Source organism: Lissotriton helveticus, chromosome 7 (assembly GCF_964261635.1).
Source record: "Lissotriton helveticus chromosome 7, aLisHel1.1, whole genome shotgun sequence".
Classification (NCBI taxonomy): Eukaryota; Metazoa; Chordata; class Amphibia; order Caudata; family Salamandridae; genus Lissotriton; species Lissotriton helveticus.
In genome coordinates this window covers 1957305313-1957325533 of record NC_136068.1, presented here as the reverse complement: position 1 = coordinate 1957325533, position 20221 = coordinate 1957305313, and the positions used below count along the sequence as shown (strand labels likewise).

Sequence of the window (20221 nt, the reverse complement as noted above, 5' to 3'; positions counted from 1 at the left end):
AATCTGGGGATCAGGGTTCGATCCCCGGCTCCGGCGGCAGGTTAGCCCAGCACCATGCGACTCTGGGCAATAGCTTGCTTAATCTTCCCGACGGCCCCCAGCGCCAAGAGACCCTAACGGGTGATTGTGCGCTATACAAATGTGGATTATTATTATTATTATTTGTGTTCCCCTGATGAGGGGTCAGCTGTGGAATTTTAATTGCTGTTTGGATTGTTGAAGTCCGCATTACATATTGGACTAATTGTCTATGTATTTTTATTAATTGTTTTAGTTGTGTTAAAAGCTCTGCTGCAGACATCCCGTCGATGTCTGGATGTGGTGTGTATCCGGCTAGGACCGGCCACGTTGCTCCTGGTCTACCTAAGGGACCGAGCCTGGTGATGTGATTATTATGTTTTAGGGCGCCATTAAACAAGAGCAGGTGCTCTTGAAATTTGAGTGGTACTTCCACCTCCTCGAAATGAATGTACTCATTAGGAGGTTCCTCTGTTTTGTAATAGTGGAAGTGCTTTGTTACAGCGTTTGCTGCTGGAAAGTGTATCCATGAATAGAATACCTCTGTCTGCCGATATTCGTGTGCCTCTATTACGAATATGACTGTGCCACCTCTAGGTGTCAGTCCATTTTCTATAAGTTTTAAGGTTATAGATTTCCTTGTGTTGACCGGGATGATTATTATATCCGTGTCTGCTTCTTGCAGTGCATTATCAGCTGCTACGAGTTCAGCAGTTATTCTAGCTGCCTCTCTTTCTCCATCACTGTCTACCATTTTACCGACAGGAAGGCTTTTTTGTTTGTTTGCAGATCAGGTTCTTATGGAAACAAAGATTAGATGCACAATATTTTGGAACAGTGTATCCTTCAACGTTGACTAAACCAAGAACCTTACATAGGAGTTTCCTCCTGCGAGGTCTGGCGGATATGAACTTTCACCCACTCCAGACGTCTTTGGAGTATTATGGGAAAAAAGGGGTCTGAGTGAAAAAGCACGACTGAGTTACTCTAAATGTCTTGCGTTAGTTTTATCGCCTATCCAAACACGTTGGGCGCCATGTGGTGTAGTTCCTATTATCCCAATAGGCTCTGCGCATTGGAATAATACCTTCAATAGTATAGGCCTAGACCAGACGTTAACTAGGTCTTCTACTGTCGATATTAGACTTAAAGTTTTGGGTTTGCCAGCTAGCTCAGAGTTCACTAGAAACTTTCTCGAATAGGCAAGGAGGAGTTGAACCTCCCTGGATAGACAAGAAGGGATTTAGTTTCTGACAACCATAGAACATGACAACTTTGCTCTCCCCTAATCAAGAGTGTATCTCTAGAGTCGTGTGAAAACAAAAGACGACTTATTTTACTCAGTCAGTACGTGCATTCTTAGTCTCACCAGATTGTAGAGAAAAGGAAGAGACGGGCGTGTTCAATAAAAGATGGTATTTATTGATCAGTCTCTTTTCTCATACAGGAGAAATGGATCGATATTATTGCAATACTTATGGTTAAGTAAAGTGCATACATTAAAAGCAGAAGTATAAAATAATACTGTAAAAACATTGATATGGTTTCTAAGCCATATGAAGGTTTAAAATGAATAAAATAGATACATATACATATACATTTGACTAATCGTACTCAACTGGTGTTTCTAACTACGCCTACCCCAGTGTACCTGACCTAAGCCTAATACGTGGGCGGGGGTGGAAAGTAGCAGTTTAAGTTAAGTTTGTTTTGCCAAGTGACTGACTAAAGAATTCTCTGCGAGGGGTTATTCAGTTCTGTACCTGGAATCTAGGATGAATGAGGGATGGTATCTCTCGCCTCTGGTCTCGATATCCCAGGCTGCCTGCGAGGGCTACCCGGAAGCGCCGGAGCTGGATTTCTCGGCAGGAGTAAGCAGCGTCTCGTTCTAAGCGCGTCAGGAAGGCGAGGCTGCGCCAGCGGGGTCTGCTCTGCTCTGGGCTTCGGCAAGTCTGGCTGCTCCGATCTCGTCACCACCGCGTGTGTTTGCATAGGGCAATATCGGTAATATTTATACCTTTAAGGTGCCGAGATTGACGTAAGGATGGACATAGATACGTCAATAAGGATGTCATACCACCTGGTCGTTAGCACATTCTTTTGCTGAAGTTCTCGATGAAATCAAAAAAATGGCTGCAGGGTTTTTCCCAGGTTGTCATAGGTTTGATTTGTTTTGAGAACTCCGTATGCCTTATCAGGGGCTGGAGGAATATCGCTTGTCTAATTAGATGGCAAGCGTTATGACCTAATCAGATAACACGTTCCTGTGCCGTAGTGTGGCTTAATCAGATAACGGTTTCTGCATCATGGGAGTTTTCTGCATCATGGGATGGCTGCTAGTTAACTTGTTAACCAGAATAGGGTCAGGAATAGGGGGATCGATACAGAACCTATAGGAATACATCACAAATCCATTGATTGCGAAGAGCTATTACAAGCAATGAGCACCAGGCCTTTCAGGCGATACTTATAATCAAGACTAATCCATTCAGAACATAAGAATCCACATGAACAACGGGGATTGCTTTTCCCAATATACTTTGCTTTATCGTGGTTGCTGCTAAGGTTGGCTCGGAGTCAAATTAACCAACAACTAAAAGAAACAAGACCACTTTAAGACCTGAAGCAGTCCCAAGAGGGATGAAACGTGTTGGCGGCAAAGCAATGTTATGGTGTATTTAATCAAGAATAAGGAGGTTAACTGAATTTCAATAAAGAATTTTAATACAACTACAATGAAGACTGCTTAATATATGTATTTTCTGTTTGGGAAGCACAACTTTGTTTGTGATAATTGTGTTCATCAACTAATACAAGTGTACTACACTGGTCATACTAATAAGAATAATCCTAACAGACTCAGGGAACAACCATTCAAGCCTGCCTCTGCTAGTTTGTGTATTCCTTTGTCTGGTTTCATGAAGTGACAGGGCTGGGGGATTCTAGGAGACAGGCTGAGTCACCCAGTGGTGAATAGAGAGATCTGCATCTAGATGGAGGGAGGAGTTGCACCTGAACTCTGAATAGGGTTGTGCCTGCCTTCCACAATGCTGGCTCCACCCCCTGGGGAGCAGCTGATGTCTCTGCCCTGTACACTGAAAGAAGAGAAGGAGTCCTGTCAACAAAGTGCTCCAGGACTATACTTGCCTTCCACAATGCTGGCTCCACCTCCTGTGGGGCGTCTGATGTTTCTGCCTGCACTGTGAAAGGAAAGGAGAAGTCTGGTAAACAAAGTGCTGAGGAACTGGTTTGGACTGGGCAAAGGCCCCTCTCCCCTCAGAGAACAAAGGATTTTGGGGTAAAAATATTGGGACCCTGATCCCATGAAAATAGATCACTTTTGGACAACAAGAAGAAACCTTTACTGAGGAGAGGAACCTGAAGAAACTGAGGATTGTCTATTCCCAAGCTGAAGTGCTGCTTGTGGGATTGGCCTGCAGTGGTTGCCTGACTGCCAAAGGAAGGAGAAAGGAACTTTGTGTACTTTGCTTTCAACTTGTGAAGGATCTCCAAGGGCTTGGAAAAGAGCTTGCCTCCTGCTGAAGTCTCAGGGACAACAGTCTTCACCCCCCAGCTCCTCAGAGTTCTATTGGAAGTGCCTGCTGCTGTTTTGTGCCTTCTGAGCAACTGCGTGTTGCAAGGAGCTGGAAGCGCGACTCAACGAGAAGAAGCGTGTCGCCATCGCTGAGCCTGCCATTGCAACTCCGATGGAGGGTGTCGCCGCTGTAGTTGTCGCACTGCACCGCATCGGAGAGAGGGGTGCCGCAACGAAGAGGAAGCATGTCGCCGTTGCTGCTGCTGCCATCACAACTCCGAAGAAGGAGGGTGTCGCCGCTGTCGCTGTCGCACTGCACCGCATCAGGAGAAGAATCTTGCAACGAGGTTGGAGCGTGTCGCTGTCGATGTGCCTGCCATCGCAACTCCGAAGGAGGGTGTCGCCGCTGGAACTTTCACACTGCACCGCATCGACCAAGAGCACCTCACATCCCCGAAAAGCACGCCGCCGTCAGAGCTGCTGCCGTCGCATCTTGGATGTCGCCGCTGTAGTTATCGCATCGTGCGGAAGCTTCACGCATCGTGGGAGAAGAGCGTTGCTGCTGGAGCTGCTGCCGTCGCATCTTGGATGTCGCTGTAGTCCATGCAATGAACCGAGAGCTTCTTGCATCCCCGAGAAGCGTGCCGCATCTGGAAGATCTTCACGTCTTTATTTCTTTGCACCTGAACTTTGCCGCATTCCCATCGCTGCAACATTGCTTGTCGTGGAAGAGCAACGCAACTTAAGGTACATTGACGCAGTGTGTCACATTAAAGAACTGAACTAAGCTTAAATCTACCATCTGAAAGTAATAGTATTGTATTTTTGTCGTTTATGGTCTTGTGGTAACTCTATATAAAGTCTACTTATTTTTTATATAAAACCTGTGTGGTGTCCATTTGGAGTGTTGTCACTGGGTTACTGTATGTGGCCACAACCGCTTAACTTACAACGCCTCTGAAGTAAGCCTTGACTGCTCGTGCCACCGCTACCTAGAGGGAGAGCAGGGGTTATTTTAGGAGTGTAATCCCCTTACCCTGACTAGAGGAGAGGGTCCCTGCTTGTCACAAGTACCTACCTGTGCCAACCAGAGACCCCCAAATCTAATAGAGGCGCAATAGTGCGATAATGTTGGAGAGAGGAGTGTGAGGTGGAGAGAGGAGGGTGAGGTGGAGAGAGGAGCGTGAGATGGGGAGAGGAGCGTGAGGTGGAGAGAGGAGCGTGAGGTGGAGAGAGGAGCGTGAGGTGGAGAGAGGAGCGTGAGGTGGAGAGAGGAGCGTGAGGTGGGGAGAGGAGTGTGAGGTGGAGAGAGGAGGATGAGGATGTGGTAAATAAATAAATAATACCCTATTTTTGAGTGCATGAATGAATAAATAACAGATAGCTCAATAAATAAGAGTCAAGATTCGAGGTAGTAGGAGTTTCTGCAGGTTTATTACAGCATAAGGACAGGATCAGGACAACCTGCATAGGATGAGCAGAACGACAGGGCCCAGCAGGACAACTGGGACCCAGTAGGGGAAAAAGATGCCCAGCAGCTGCTGGGGCTTGGTCTGGGATGAGCGCGCTAACATTTAATAACATAACATTGGTATATATATACATAGCGCAAACACATAGCATTACATTGCAGTAGGCGTAACAGTGGGTGGAATAGAAGGCGTGACGTGTAACAGTCGCGAGAGATAACAGTAAAAGTGGGTGTAACTGGGAGTTTACATAGACATGTGATGCAAACGTAACAGAATATGTCATGAATGGGCGGAAACATAGGAGGGGGCTACCTAAGGAGCCGGGACCTCTAACCTAATGGTGCGCGAAAACTGGCAATGACGTGTTACTAGGAGAAGTTGGGGGCTACGAACTCTGTGCTAGGAGCAGAGACTAGAATCTGGAGGGTCGGAGCGACATGTACCTAATCCTATCTGGTATCTAATGTTTAGGGAACATGTTGATATAAACTAGAAGTCATGAGGGGAAAAGCTAACCTGATTCTAAGACTGGACCATGCATTATTCTACATGTAGTACGTGAAGAATATTAAATGACCATTAAATACAGTATTTCTCTAACGTGGAGACGAGAAGGCTAGACAATGACGGAAACTATTGATGCAGTTCAGTAGCTTAGGAATGCAGAAGAGGAGGACTGAACTGATAGCAGGAACTATAACATACTTTTGGCAGACTCAGAGGCAGAGCCGGGCTGCACCGGGCACTGCGAGGCAGGAAGTAAGTGAAGGGTCGAGGATACAGGTGGGGGCTGTATCGCTCCTCAGCGAGGCTTTCAGGAGACAGGAGCTGAATCTGTGGTCCGGGCCCTTTTGAGGCCTAGAAACGGGGACTTTATAATTGAATAACGTGCACACTGAGAAACGTGGCAACATTACTTACATAGGCCTGATATTCGTAGTATTCACGAGGACTGGAAAATAGCATACCAGAGGTGGACACAACTGTAATTGCGTCTTTAATCAGAAATGGGGAATAACATATGCATATTGGTCATGCATACATAACATATGATGGATGAGGCGTAGGGACACAGAACATGGCAAAATTTACTTTTCCACATTCCCTCCTTGTCACTACGTTTACATCAGGAAACATCAATATTCATGATACCGTCTATCATTTCATACAGTACCATTTGCTCGTCTCGAATTGTCTTGGAACGGGATTTAGAACGGGGCTTGGGACTAGGAATACAAGAGGTAGCACACATGCTGCAAATCGCAGGGCCACATTGTATACAGAGGCAGCAGCTAAATATGATCGCTACTGCAATACCTAGGAAGGACAGGACTTTCCATCCCCATGCGGAAATTATATTCCAGAACCAACCGGACCATGTCCAGGTGCCTGGATCTTGATGTAACAGATGGGCAATTTTATGAAGTCTGGTTATAGCTGAATAAACAGACGGCGCGTTATTTGGAATAAAAATGCAACAACTGGATCCGAGAATTCTACAGGCCCCGCCCCTATCGGCCAGTATGACGTCAAGGACGAGACGATTCTGTAAAACGACAAATCTCATAGCAGATTGCTCTTCGGTTAAGTTACCTAGAGCAGAGGCAGTCTCATTTACTACAGCTTCAAGGGTTCTTGTTAACCTACGGATCAGTTTACTATTCTGGACAGGTCCTATAAAGAAAAAGAAACCTTTATTGAAATCTGTATACTGTTCTAGAGCAGTTTCAGTTTGATCGATAATTGGGGACTCCCTTCTAGGTCTAGTGTGTACTAAGAAAGAATTCCTATGATAATCAGGTGGAGCTAGAAAAACAGGTGGCAGTAGGAAGGCAATGTAACAGGTTCCCTCCCAATCGAGGGGCAGACGGACATATGCAGTTTGACCACAAACAAAATAAGAATGACGTGAAGCTTTGAAAATAGATTTCCCACTGTCACCATACTTGACAACAGTAGTACATTCACTATGACCTATATGTACAGAACCATAATTACGGATACATAATTCGCCTTTGACTGGTAGTACTGAAATAGCAGGTAAGTCTGGAGTATTATCAGACTGAACATTCAGAACCATGAAATTCGACGAATAATTTCCTAAATTATATACCTCATTTTCTAAATCTAAACCTGTTCTGTGGGGAAAACCTTGCTTGTCTGGAAAACATGTACTGTTAAGAAAAGACATATCTGTTGAGGATGACGTTAACGTGGACCATGCTCCACACGAACCATTGTGTGAGAATGGATAAGGAAAGAGTGGCAGAACTCCCTTCGATGTCTGGAAAGGGGGGAGTCGACCACACACCCAACAATTAGTGGCATTGCTGGTCTGGTGTGAATAATGTAACATACGGATGAATGTGTTATTACGCATGGCGAGGCGGTATGAATATTCGTGAGGAGGCAGATCACTAAACGTGTGCTCTACTGTAGCATTAGCAGACATATTTACATGAGGAACTGGTAAATACAGAAAAAATGCGTAGCTGGTGCAGGAAATCATTAGGCTGAGAAATAATATGAAACTCAGAAAAACGATGCATTGTAGTGAACTGCGACTGACTCTCTCACTATGGGGGTCTATTTTATACATGTCAGAAACAGTCTAACCGTTTCACCTAGGGGAGGACTTATACAATCAAACTGGCTGACTTATTAGACCTGAGCTTTAACTTATACTCCTGTTGCGGAGTTTTTTCTAACAAGGGAGGGGTTGTAACAAAGTCTGGTGCGGGACAGTCCTTTAAAACGATGTTCTGGCAATCCTTCGAATCCTGGGAAATGTTCTTGGCAATGTCTTTGACGACTGGCTTTGGTCCTTTAAAAAGTTTTACATGAGAAAGGTGGACCCACCCCTTCCTGCCTTCTAACTTGACGGCAGTTCGGGTGGTCAAGAGGACTTGACGTGGCTCTTTCCAACGTGGTTCCAGCGGACTTGATCTGTCAAAGTTGCGGATCATCACCAACGACCCTGGAACGATCTCGTGCGGTGCCACCTCGGTATTGTCTGGGAATGTGGCGGCAACCTGTGAACGACATGAGTTGAGGGCAGACATCAAGGAAGCTAGGTAATCTGTCAGCATATTACATGAAACATCGGTAATACTTCGGGGTCTAGGAGTACCCCACATGTTAGGGGGGCGGCCGAAAACGACCTCATACGGGGACAGACCTGATCTGGAATGTGCGACCATACGCATGTAAAACAGAGCGACTGGCAAAGCTACTAACCAGTCTACACCTTTGTCTTTACAGACTTTTGCTATACGGATTTTCAGAGTCTGATTATGTCTTTCTACTAGTCCAGCTGCTTCTGGATGGCGTACACAATGGAACTTCCACTGGTACCCTAACAACAGGGAAACGTGCTTCATGAGTTCGGATGAGAATGGCTGACCGTTATCAGAATATACGACTCTAGGGAGTCCGTATCTAGGGAAAAATTCACGAACCAACTGTTTGGCAGTGGTCGCGGCTGTATAATCTGGGACTGGATATGCTTCTGTCCACCTGGACAAAGCGCATACTACTACAAGGACATACTTGAAACCTCGACATCGCTCCATCTGAATATAATCCATCTGGAGGACCTCAAAAGGGTGGTCAGGGGGCTGGAAACCACCTTGTTCCACCGGGACACTTTTACCTGGATTAAACTGACAACATATCATACAGGTACGGACTTTCTGCTTGGCTGCAGCTCGTAAATGCTTGTTGAACCAAATGTTCTGGATACTGTCTAACATAGCTTTTTCTCCTAAATGTGCTGGACTATGTGCGGTATTGATAATGACTTGAACCATAGAATCGGGGAGAAACCATGTGGCTCTACCCTTCGTTAACCATCCTTGATCTGTCTGGACCCCTCCTTGTACAGACCATTTCTTGATTTCATCGGGAGTAGCATGTAACTGGATATCTATGACATCTTGTGTAGGGTCCTTAACTGTCATGCATGTAATCAGATCTGGAGTATGTGTCCGATTAACTGGAATGTCTGGAGTCTGTGCTGTAAGCTTGGCTGTGCGGTCTGCTAAATCATTACCTTGGGAAATAATGTCTGTGACTTTCGTATGTGCTTTGCACTTCATGATAGCAATAGATGTCGGTAAATGTATGGCATCTAACAGGGCTTGAATAAGGAGACCATGCTGAATCTTGGTTCCATGAGAAGTCATAAAACCTCTCTCCTGCCAGAGCACTCCGAAGTCGTGTACAACTCCGAATGCGTAACGTGAATCTGTGTAAACATTAACCTTCAGGTTCTTGGCATGTATACAGGCTTGTGTCAGAGCAACTAGCTCTGCTGCTTGAGCGGACAGAGTATCAATACGGTGTGTTTCAATAACTTCAGTGTCAGTAGTCACTGCATACGCGGCGACTAGTTCTCCTGTACTAGTTCTCATACATGAACCATCCACATAAAGTGTCAGGTCAGGATCTAGTAACGGAATGTCTGTCAGGTCTTGTCTTGGCTTAGTCGTAATGTTAACTACTTCCACACAATCATGTGGATCTGGATTTGAATTAACTGATGGTAACAGTGTAGCAGGATTCAGGACGTTGCAGCGTCTAATTTCTATGTGTGGCTGGAACAGTGTCAATTCATAACCTGTTAAACGTGCAATTGTCAAGTGCTGAGTCTGTGTTCGGTTTAAAAGAACTTCTACTGAATGTGGAACTTGTACTGTCAGGGAATGTCCTAAAACTATGGAATCACTTTGTCTGATAGCTAGTGCTGTGGCTGCAACTGACTTGAGGCACGCAGGCAACGCCTGGGCGACTGGATCTAATGTGCTCGAAAAATAAGCACAGGGCTTGTATTGACCTGCTTGATCTTGTGTGAGAACAGATAATGCTGTACCTTCGCGTTCTGTAACGAAAAGTGTAAAAGGCTTACTGTAGTTCGGTGTAGCTAGAACTGGAGCTTGACATAGGGCTTTCTTTAACTCGTTGAAACTAAGTGTATGTTCAGATGTCCAAGGGAGGACAGTCGATACGGCTGCCTCCTGTGTCGTTAACTGTATCAATGGCTTGGCTAGAAATGCATACTGGGGAATCCATTGTCTACAATAAGAAGTAAGGCCGATAAAAGCACGTACCTCCTTCTGGGTTCTGGGCTGGGGAAGACTCGCTATTAACTGGATACGGTCGGGTGTCAACTGCCTACCCCTCTTGGACAGCAAGTGTCCTAAGTATACCACTTGCTGGACACAGAATTGAAGCTTCGAAGGTGACACCTTGTGCCCCATCTCGGCTAGAAAATACAGAACTGTAAGTGATGCTCGCTCGCAAGCACGTTCAGAACGGGCTGTGATCAGTAGATCATCGACATACTGGAGCAGGGCAGTGTCAGTTGGCATGTGAATGTTGTCTAGTTGTCTCTTGAGTGCTTGACTGTAAATACTAGGGCTTTCTGTGAAACCTTGAGGAGCGCGTGTAAACATATAGCTCCTTCCATTTAAACAGAATCCGAAAAGAAACTGGCTGTCTGGATGAATTGGAACACTAAAAAATGCATTCTTGAGGTCAATAACAGTGAAAAACATGGCTTCGGAATCAATGGCAGTTAACAGAGAAGAAATGTCTGGAACAACTGGGTACTGAGGAATAATACATTTGTTAAGCTCTCGTAAATCAATCACTAATCGATATACTGGGGGTGCATTCGGATCAGTACGTTTCATGACTGGAATGATCGGAGAATTGCATACATTGGAGTCAGTTTCTACAACTACCCCTTGAGCCATGAGCTCGTCAATAATTTTGGATAAGGCTGCTACAGCCTCAGGTGGCAATCTGTACTGTCTGATTCGGGGTAACACTACACCTGGTTTGAGAGTCACACGATAGGGTGTGATTTGCATGTAACCTACATCAGTTGGACCTTGCGCCCATAACTGCTGCGGAACATTAGACAATCTTGAATCAAAATCTCGTAATACATAGTGACCCTTAAAGTCACGTAGGAACAGACGTATTCCCTCTGGGGAACAACAAATAATTGCACCTAATTCTTTCAATGTCTTAATACCCAATAGATTTTCTGGACATGACTTAGTAAGTAACAGATCAGTAGTACGGGACAATGGACCTACTTCTAGAGTAACTGGCTGAGATATTTCATTAACTATGGGTTTTCCTGAAAATCCAAGGGAAACATTTCTTGAGCCTGAGAGCGGAGCCCCTGGAACTTCGGCATGACTAATTGTGGTCCTACTTGCCCCTGTATCGATCAGAAATTTTCTGTCTTTCCCTAATACTTGACTATGAACATAGGGACCTTCTTGGTCTACAGGTATCTCGATGAGAGGCACGCCTACCTCCCTCTCTAGGCTGTTTCATGAATATGACTGGTACTCTGGATACTCAGACTGTGCATACTGGTACATCTGCGATGTAACGTGCTGTGTTGCAGCAATAGGCTGCGGTACTGTAACTGTCTGCGGTGCATTCTGTGACTGAGGAGCCTGTGAAACTTGTTCTTGTCTAGGCGGACGTGGTCTTTCTTTAGTCTTACCAGTAGCTATGTTGTGCTTCAGAACTGCACACTCGTTTATAAAATGACCTGGCTGTTTACAATAATTGCAGTTCCCTTTAACGGGAGCTGCAGGATGACTGGCTTGATTCGGACCCCTCTTCTGACTGTCTTGGGGAATAGATTGTGCAACTAGCACTTTCATTTTCGTGTCTTTCATACGTTTTCTCTCGTGTTCTTGCTCTTCTCTGATTCTATTCTGGTGGTACTGGAGCATCTGGAGCATCTGGGACGGACTATTTGCTTGCCAGGTGCTTTCGACTTTCAAAACTCGGTTTTTAATCTGTGGACTTGAATTCTCGACCAATTTGGTAACGAAAAGATGAGGGTATGACTCACTACTTGTCTTGAGACCACTGTTAATACTGAAACATTTCTCGAATCTAGAATAAAAATCACTAATATCTTCTTCTTGTTTCTGTTTGCAGGCTGAGATTGCATCCCAGTCTTCTTTCCTAGTTGTCAATAATCTGGGTAAAACTTGAATCAATAATTCTGGTAACTCTTTACATTTATCTCCAAGACCGGTACCTGGTACTCGTGCCTTGTCTTCAGCTTCTAGAGCTGTCCAATCGATCTTTTTCTCTCCCACCTCCCATTCTTTTTCCTTTAGCTTTTCATACACCCCTGCGGGTAGCAGAACTTTTAACATTTTAATGATATCTGGGTAGGTGTATTCTCCCATACGGAGCATGTCTTTTAATTCTCGATGGAACCCTGCTGGATCTTTGTCATGACAGGGAATTAATTTCTTCATCTCGAGGAGTTCCATCTTTGATATCGGAGTGTATACAAACACTCGTTGCATGTCGCCACCCGCCCCTTGGACTGGGTGGACTTCTCGTAACGGATTCTGTCTGTCTATGTAAAACGGTTTACTTTCTGGGGGTGAGACATGAACAAAATGCGGGTTCAGGAACGTTCTATACTTGTGGCGCTGTTCTAGAATGACACTAATTAAATCGGTACCTAGACCTCTCCATCTATACTGGAGTAACTCGTTCAGGATATCATGTAACGGACCTGGATCAGAATGTTGACCCTCATACAGGGTAATGAGGTGCTGGATCATATACATACCCACCAGTCGTTGCTCGGCTGGGGGCAGTTTCAGAAACATTTGTGCCACTATTTCGTCTGGAAAAGTGGTAGAATCAGTAATCCATCGGACTGCTGATCGGGCTAGTTCTTGTTCGTGCATAGTACTTAATTCGCTATAACCGACTCGTGATTTCAGAATGTGATCGGTAGCTTGAAATACTTGTTCGAGAGAGCGAGGCTCTCGTGCTGGATGATGAAAAATAGACTTAGGTTCTGGACGTAAATGGCGATCTGGAAATCTGGATTTTCCTACATACGCTATTCTGACGGGATTCTCGTCTTCTTCCTCAGGATCAGAGGCACTTTCTTTCTCGCTTACTTGTGCTGCTTTACGCTGTTCGTGTAACTTTATTATTTCTTTACGAATTTTCTTGTACATACTTTCCATGGCACTAATGGTCTTGTGCTTACCCTCGGCTATATTATCACTCCACCTTGTTAGGATTCTCATGTCGGCGGGATCTTTAGTCGGGTAATCTTGTTCTCTTATTAGACAATTGATCAGGAACTTTAATATCATGAGCTGAATCTCGGCTTTCCTTTGGGACATAATCTCGCCAATACTTTCTGGATCATCCCCTGTACGGATGAAACGATATATTCTGTCTAGATCTTCTTTCATATTCGGTAAGGTGACTAGATACTCGGTCACTCTTCTTACACGCAAGGAATATAAAACCATAGTATTTTCGCCTGGAACTGGATCATAACTACATTCGTTAAGGGTTTGCCTGATTTCTGCGACAGACTTATTACTCTTGGGAGTACGCTGTGATGCTTGAGCATGTAATTCGAGTGCTGATAAACGCTTGTGTGGCGGCGGGGTTTGAGGAGGACCTCCTCCTGCGGCCCCTAGACTAGAATCGTCGACTGACATTCTTCGTGCTTGCAGGGTCGGTAATTGTAACGTGGGCTGAACTTGTATGGCGGGCTGACCCGGGGGTACCGTAACAGGTACTCCGGTGCCTGGAAGAGCGGGAAGTGCCTGATTTACAGGGACAGGTGGAGCGCGAACTGGATTTGCATATTCTGGGACGGTGTCATCCAAATAGGACGAAATGAAAATATCAGCTGCGGTCGGTTTGTGACGTAGCTTGGTCGGAACTAATGGTGGCGGGAAATTACTGGATGCCTCCGGGGTCGCTTTTGGCACACCTTCGGCAAGAAGAGGATACATACCCTTAATAAGGGCATGCCTCAGTCTGTCTGACTGTTCGGCTTTGACTTGTTCACCTATCTCGATTAATTCTCTTTCTTGGGCTCGTTCTTGGGATTCTCTACTTAACTCTGACCTTCTGACTTCCTTTTCCGTTCTTCTATGCGCTTCCTTACGCCATAACTCGATGGCATCTTTCTGTGACTGTCTGGCTTTCTTTTTCCATAATGCTTCTTCTACTCGCATGATACATTCGGCATCCCATGTACCCGATACGGGCCATCTATACTTTTCTTCTAACTGTTTGGTATACTCTACCCATAAATCTAAATACAATATGGCGCTTATGCCATGTTTCTGATACATAAAGTGACCTGGACTGTCCCTTGGCGGAACAGGAACTGCTGCTTCCAGCAGACCCTTTCTAGTTTTTAACTGACGTAACTTTGAAAAGAGCGGCATTCTAAACTTAAATCGGAACACAATACAATACACGAAAAACAATAACAATTGGGAAAACAATTCAGGCATACCACGACATTGAAAATACATTAAACAACATCATAAATAACAGTTCGAACAGAATACTACCTGAAAAATACTGAAAACAGAAACAGAACAGAATTCTCGAGAACGGAACAGACTAGAGTTACTGGATGCGCTGCTGTAACAGTACGGAACATACCGGTCCCATAAAGGAACACATCAAGACCCGCATCCACCTAGGTGAACACTTCGTTTGCGGGCTTGGGTACCACCAACCCACGGACCAGAGTCAATTTAGACTGACCCTGTCTAGACACTACCCCAGCAATGGTACTCACCGGGCAGCACGGAACGGAAGGCCTCGGACGGGACTGGACTACGACGACGAACTTCGGACTTCGGACTTCAGTTACGGGTGGACCTCCGGATACCTCGGACCTTGGACTCTCGGCTTGGGCTCTGGTCGGGACTCGCCGCGTTCCTCCACCGTCTCGTTCGGATGCTGGACCGCCTCCTCCGTCTCCTCCGTGGGCCTGAGGGATACTTGAAGCAGAAATATCTGCACTTGGCCAGAAGAGTTCCGTCACGACTGCAGGGGGTCAGGGGGTCGGCGTGGCTTCACCGACGCGTGGGGAAAGGGCAAGTCCCTATTCGGGCGCCATTATGTGGTAAATAAATAAATAATACCCTATTTTTGAGTGCATGAATGAATAAATAACAGATAGCTCAATAAATAAGAGTCAAGATTCGAGGTAGTAGGAGTTTCTGCAGGTTTATTACAGCATAAGGACAGGATCAGGACAACCTGCATAGGATGAGCAGAACGACAGGGCCCAGCAGGACAACTGGGACCCAGTAGGGGAAAAAGATGCCCAGCAGCTGCTGGGGCTTGGTCTGGGATGAGCGCGCTAACATTTAATAACATAACATTGGTATATATATACATAGCGCAAACACATAGCATTACATTGCAGTAGGCGTAACAGTGGGTGGAATAGAAGGCGTGACGTGTAACAGTCGCGAGAGATAACAGTAAAAGTGGGTGTAACTGGGAGTTTACATAGACATGTGATGCAAACGTAACAGAATATGTCATGAATGGGCGGAAACATAGGAGGGGGCTACCTAAGGAGCCGGGACCTCTAACCTAATGGTGCGCGAAAACTGGCAATGACGTGTTACTAGGAGAAGTTGGGGGCTACGAACTCTGTGCTAGGAGCAGAGACTAGAGTCTGGAGGGTCGGAGCGACATGTACCTAATCCTATCTGGTATCTAATGTTTAGGGAACATGTTGATATAAACTAGAAGTCATGAGGGGAAAAGCTAACCTGATTCTAAGACTGGACCATGCATTATTCTACATGTAGTACGTGAAGAATATTAAATGACCATTAAATACAGTATTTCTCTAACGTGGAGACGAGAAGGCTAGACAATGACGGAAACTATTGATGCAGTTCAGTAGCTTAGGAATGCAGAAGAGGAGGACTGAACTGATAGCAGGAACTATAACATACTTTTGGCAGACTCAGAGGCAGAGCCGGGCTGCACCGGGCACTGCGAGGCAGGAAGTAAGTGAAGGGTCGAGGATACAGGTGGGGGCTGTATCGCTCCTCAGCGAGGCTTTCAGGAGACAGGAGCTGAATCTGTGGTCCGGGCCCTTTTGAGGCCTAGAAACGGGGACTTTATAATTGAATAACGTGCACACTGAGAAACGTGGCAACATTACTTACATAGGCCTGATATTCGTAGTATTCACGAGGACTGGAAAATAGCATACCAGAGGTGGACACAACTGTAATTGCGTCTTTAATCAGAAATGGGGAATAACATATGCATATTGGTCATGCATACATAACATATGATGGATGAGGCGTAGGGACACAGAACATGGCAAAATTTACTTTTCCACAAGGAGGAGAGAGGAGGGTGAGGTGGAGAGAGGAGCGTGAGGTGGAGAGAGGAGCGTGAGATGGAGGGAGGAGGTTGAGGTGGAGAGAGGAGCGTGAGGTGGAGAGAGGAGCGTGAGGTGGAGAGAGAAGGGTGAGGTGGAAAGAGGAGCATGAGGTCGAGAGAGGAGCGTGAGGTGGAGAGAGGAGCGTGAGGTGGAGAGAGGAGGGTGAGGTGGACAGAGGAGCGTGAGGTGGACAGAGGAGCGTGAGGTGGAGAGAGGAGCGTGAGGTGGAGAGAGGAGCGTGAGGTGGAGAGAGAAGCGTGAGGTGGAGAGAGGAGGGTGAGGTGGACAGAGGAGCGTGAGGTGGAGAGAGGAGCGTGAGGTGGAGAGAGGAGCGTGAGGTGGAGAGAGGAGCGTGAGGTGGAGAGAGGAGCGTGAGGTGGAGAGAGGAGCGTGAGGTGGACAGAGGAGCGTGAGGTGGTGGAGAGAGGAGCGTTGCGGCTCCTCACGACTTCTCCAGATCGAGCCCTGCTGACCTCGTCCGGCTGGACCATCGAGACCACCAGCACGACCGAGCCGACTCGACGGAGGTGAGGCTGCCAGTACGACCATCATCCCGTATCCCCCGGCTCGAGGATTGAGAGCTGTGCGTAGGGTACGCCGCGTACTGACCCAGAGACTAAAAGACTGTCCCGCTTCCCCCTTCCTGAATCCTCCCAGACTTTGTGGTCCCTCGACCACTGTGTATATAAGAGTGCTTCCTTCGTTTATTGCTTATATAAAGAACTTGTTACTAGAATCCAACGGTGTGGTGTCTGTTCATAGTGTGGTGCGAGCTCAGTGTGTACGATCCTAGACTCGAAGTCCTCCCTGGTGAAGACCTCACGATCAAGACTCGGCAAGTTCTGTGGAAGAGGTGGGTCGTGGGGTGTCTGGGTGAGCACAACCTGGCCCTCTGAGATCGCCCCTTCTAACACTTGCAGACCGAGGTGGGGTATGTAGATTGATCCAATCGAGTTGCTGTGTTTTCATTCCAGATAACGCTCCAACAGTGTACCAGGCCATCTCCAAACTACATAAGGTTTCCGAATCTATTCATGTGGATAAAGGAGATTGGTCGTTAATGGGATGGTTCTGGGAACTGATATCCGCCTGGGGATGCAAAATTCTGATGGTCATTGGGATGGTCTTAGCCATTCTTTTCCTGTTCTGTCTGTGCGTGCAGTGTGCTCCTGCCATATGTGGCCTCTGTGCTACATCATGTGTAAGGAAACCTGTATCAAGAGACAAACTAAGTACTAGAATGATGTTACAGCAACATCTCAATGACTTTAGGAATATAGATCTGGACTCAGATTAGCATGAGGATAGATTAATTGCCTATGTAAGGGCAAAAGGAGGGTTTGTGGTTCTGAAAATTCTGGACTTGTGTAATAAATCTGGACTCGAGAATAAAACTTTGTCGTAACATGACGAATTTAGTATCAAAAGACCGAGAATGACGAGTACACTATGTACAAGCATTTTCATCATATTCGAGTGACGATTTCTCCTCGAAATCGTCATTAACGTTCTAAACCCTCGGCTTCCATTTTATGTACGGCAGCCATTTTGTGAGTTGCCCTTTACATAGGCTTATAATCCAGCCAAATTCGATTCCAAAAGGACACGTAAACCTTAATTGACTTTCCTCTGACTTGTGCAAGTTGGAACCATTGCCCCAGGCCGAACCTGTTTGGTCAGTTCCTCTCCCAGTGGCCGAACAAGATAGCATCAAGGCTCAACAGGCCATAAACACTTTTCATCGCACACACACCCTGCCGAATCTTGCTCACACCTGTTCCTGCTCTTTTCTCTCTCACTTGCTTTATGATGGGGAGGTGCCCGTTTTTATTAGGGGTCCACCGATATCTGATGGAAATACTGGGCCTTGCCGGGTAATTTATTGTGGGCTGGACAAAGTGAAATATGGGCTTGTCACCATGACTCTGCTTTTTCTTTGTAAACTAAGATATGTGAATAGTATACTGTAAATCCAAGAATGTTTGCCTGAAGCTGAATATTTTGTATAAAAAGAGAAGCCTGGCTTTGTAAATTCGAGCAGTCTCCTGAGAATATACTTCCCATGTGTTGTACTTCTAGGACGCCTGTTACCTTGGTTGCAGCCAATAAAATCGATCCTTGACTTCACCTAGAAGACTCTGAGTTTCTGTGGTCTGAATCAGGAAAGTACCCGAGGTCTTTGGGTGTACCCTGGCACCGCTGGGTTACCGGTTCGGTACCGGTTCTGAAAAACCCAGTACCTCAGCATGCCCAAAATAGTCATGGACGAAAATATTATGGCTAATGCAGAATTATACCACGAACGGGCACAATTGCGTCAGAGATAATACTCTTATGATGGGGACCAGCATACATATTTGGCAGCCCTTGACGCTAGGAGTAGCTTTAAGGAACCAACACTGTTTCTTAGGGAAGGACACAATGTTACACACCCACACAAAATAATATGATGCTTCTAATGTTCTCTGCCCTGGATGCATCCTCTCTTCCCTCAGTTCTTTGGTTGATCATGCTCCCAACTAACACATTTTCACTCTAGTTCTTGCAGTCACACCCTTTGGTGAGTCAGCCCTGGTTACTGCTGCCACTATTCTTTGATGTCACACAGGGTGCGACTGACCGAGCAGGGCGGAAAACATGGCCAATCTCCTTCTTAGGTAGATTTAAAGTGGATAAAAAAGGTTCATGTGGCAGACCCATAGGCCAGCGCTGCAGCTTCCGCATGCTTCAACACCCTCGCTTACTCAGCAAGACCTTCAAATGGACCCACCCCCGAATCCAGGAAGACCGTCACCCAAGCACTCATCACCAGGCAGGCAGGACTTCGGGAACGCCCTCTATGCCAGAATCAACAAATCTCTACTCCACAAACTCCAGACAGTCCAGAACGCCGCAGCCAGACTCATCCTCCGCATCCCACGACAAGACCACATCACCCTGCTCCTACGAGACCTCCACAGGCCGCCCCGTCGAAAGAAGAGTGACCTTCAAGCTGCTCACACACCTATAAAACCCTCCAAACACCGGACCCCAATACCTCAACAAAGGAATCTCCTTCTACACCCCAAAAGAAACCTCCGCTCCGCTGACCAGGCCTTGGCCGAGATCCCCGGCACCCACAGAACTAGAACAGGAGGCACACCCTTCCCCTACATCATGAGCACGACCTGGAATGAACTCCCCCCCAGCATCAGACGAAGCCCCACACTGAGAGCATTCAGGAAGCGCCTCAAGGCCTGGTTTTCCGAATGACCTGAGCTGCCCAAATCCCCCCACACTCTCCCCCAGAGCCTTGAGACCCTCACAGGTGAGCGATGCACTCTATAAATCCCTGATTGATTGATTGATTGATTGATTGATAGGCCACCACAGAGTGTGTTTGATTGTTATCATCAGGCCCTGCCTTTGGTTTGACTGTCTGTAACTCTTAAGGGTAGTGAAAGGAGCAGTGCTGCCTTCTTTAATATACACAGAATCTCTGAGATTGGCTTGGTTTGGCTTCACCTCTGAGAGCTACTTTGAGGGTGCTGGTGAGCTACCAGTAGCTTCCGAGCTCCTGGTTGGAGACCCCTGTGTTAGACACTCTGCAGGTTACTTCCATTTCTCACCAACAGAGGGCAGACTCCCCAGTGGTTGTGCGTATGCGCAGGGCTCTTACCTCGCCATTTGGAGTAGTGCAGGCGCTTGACCTCTGGTTCACTGTCGCGCTTCACGGCGCTAGCCTTGCGCTCTTTGGCCTGTTTCTGGTGCAAGAGCTTGGCTGCCTCCTTGCGAGCGAAGTCTGAGAGCTGGTCCGTGTACTGTCCATAGATCTGTGAGGGCGAGAGAGGGTGAGAGAGAGGGTGAGAGAGGGTGAGAGAGGGTGAGAGAGGGTGAAGAGAGGGTGAGAGAGGGTGAGTGAGGGTGAGAGAGAGGGTGAAGAGAGAGTGAGAGAGGAGAGAGAGAGGGGGA

General features: G+C 46.5%; 1 protein-coding gene across 1 annotated transcript in view; it reads right to left on the bottom strand.

The window, feature by feature from the left end:
- Nucleotides 1-20221, bottom strand: part of CLCN1 (chloride voltage-gated channel 1) — a 490813-nt gene that overhangs the window by 326413 nt on the left and 144179 nt on the right. The window contains exon 2 of the mRNA XM_078654208.1: nt 19929-20082. Within this exon, the coding sequence (XP_078510334.1) occupies nt 19929-20082 (154 nt within the window). The remainder of the gene's footprint in view (nt 1-19928; nt 20083-20221) is intronic.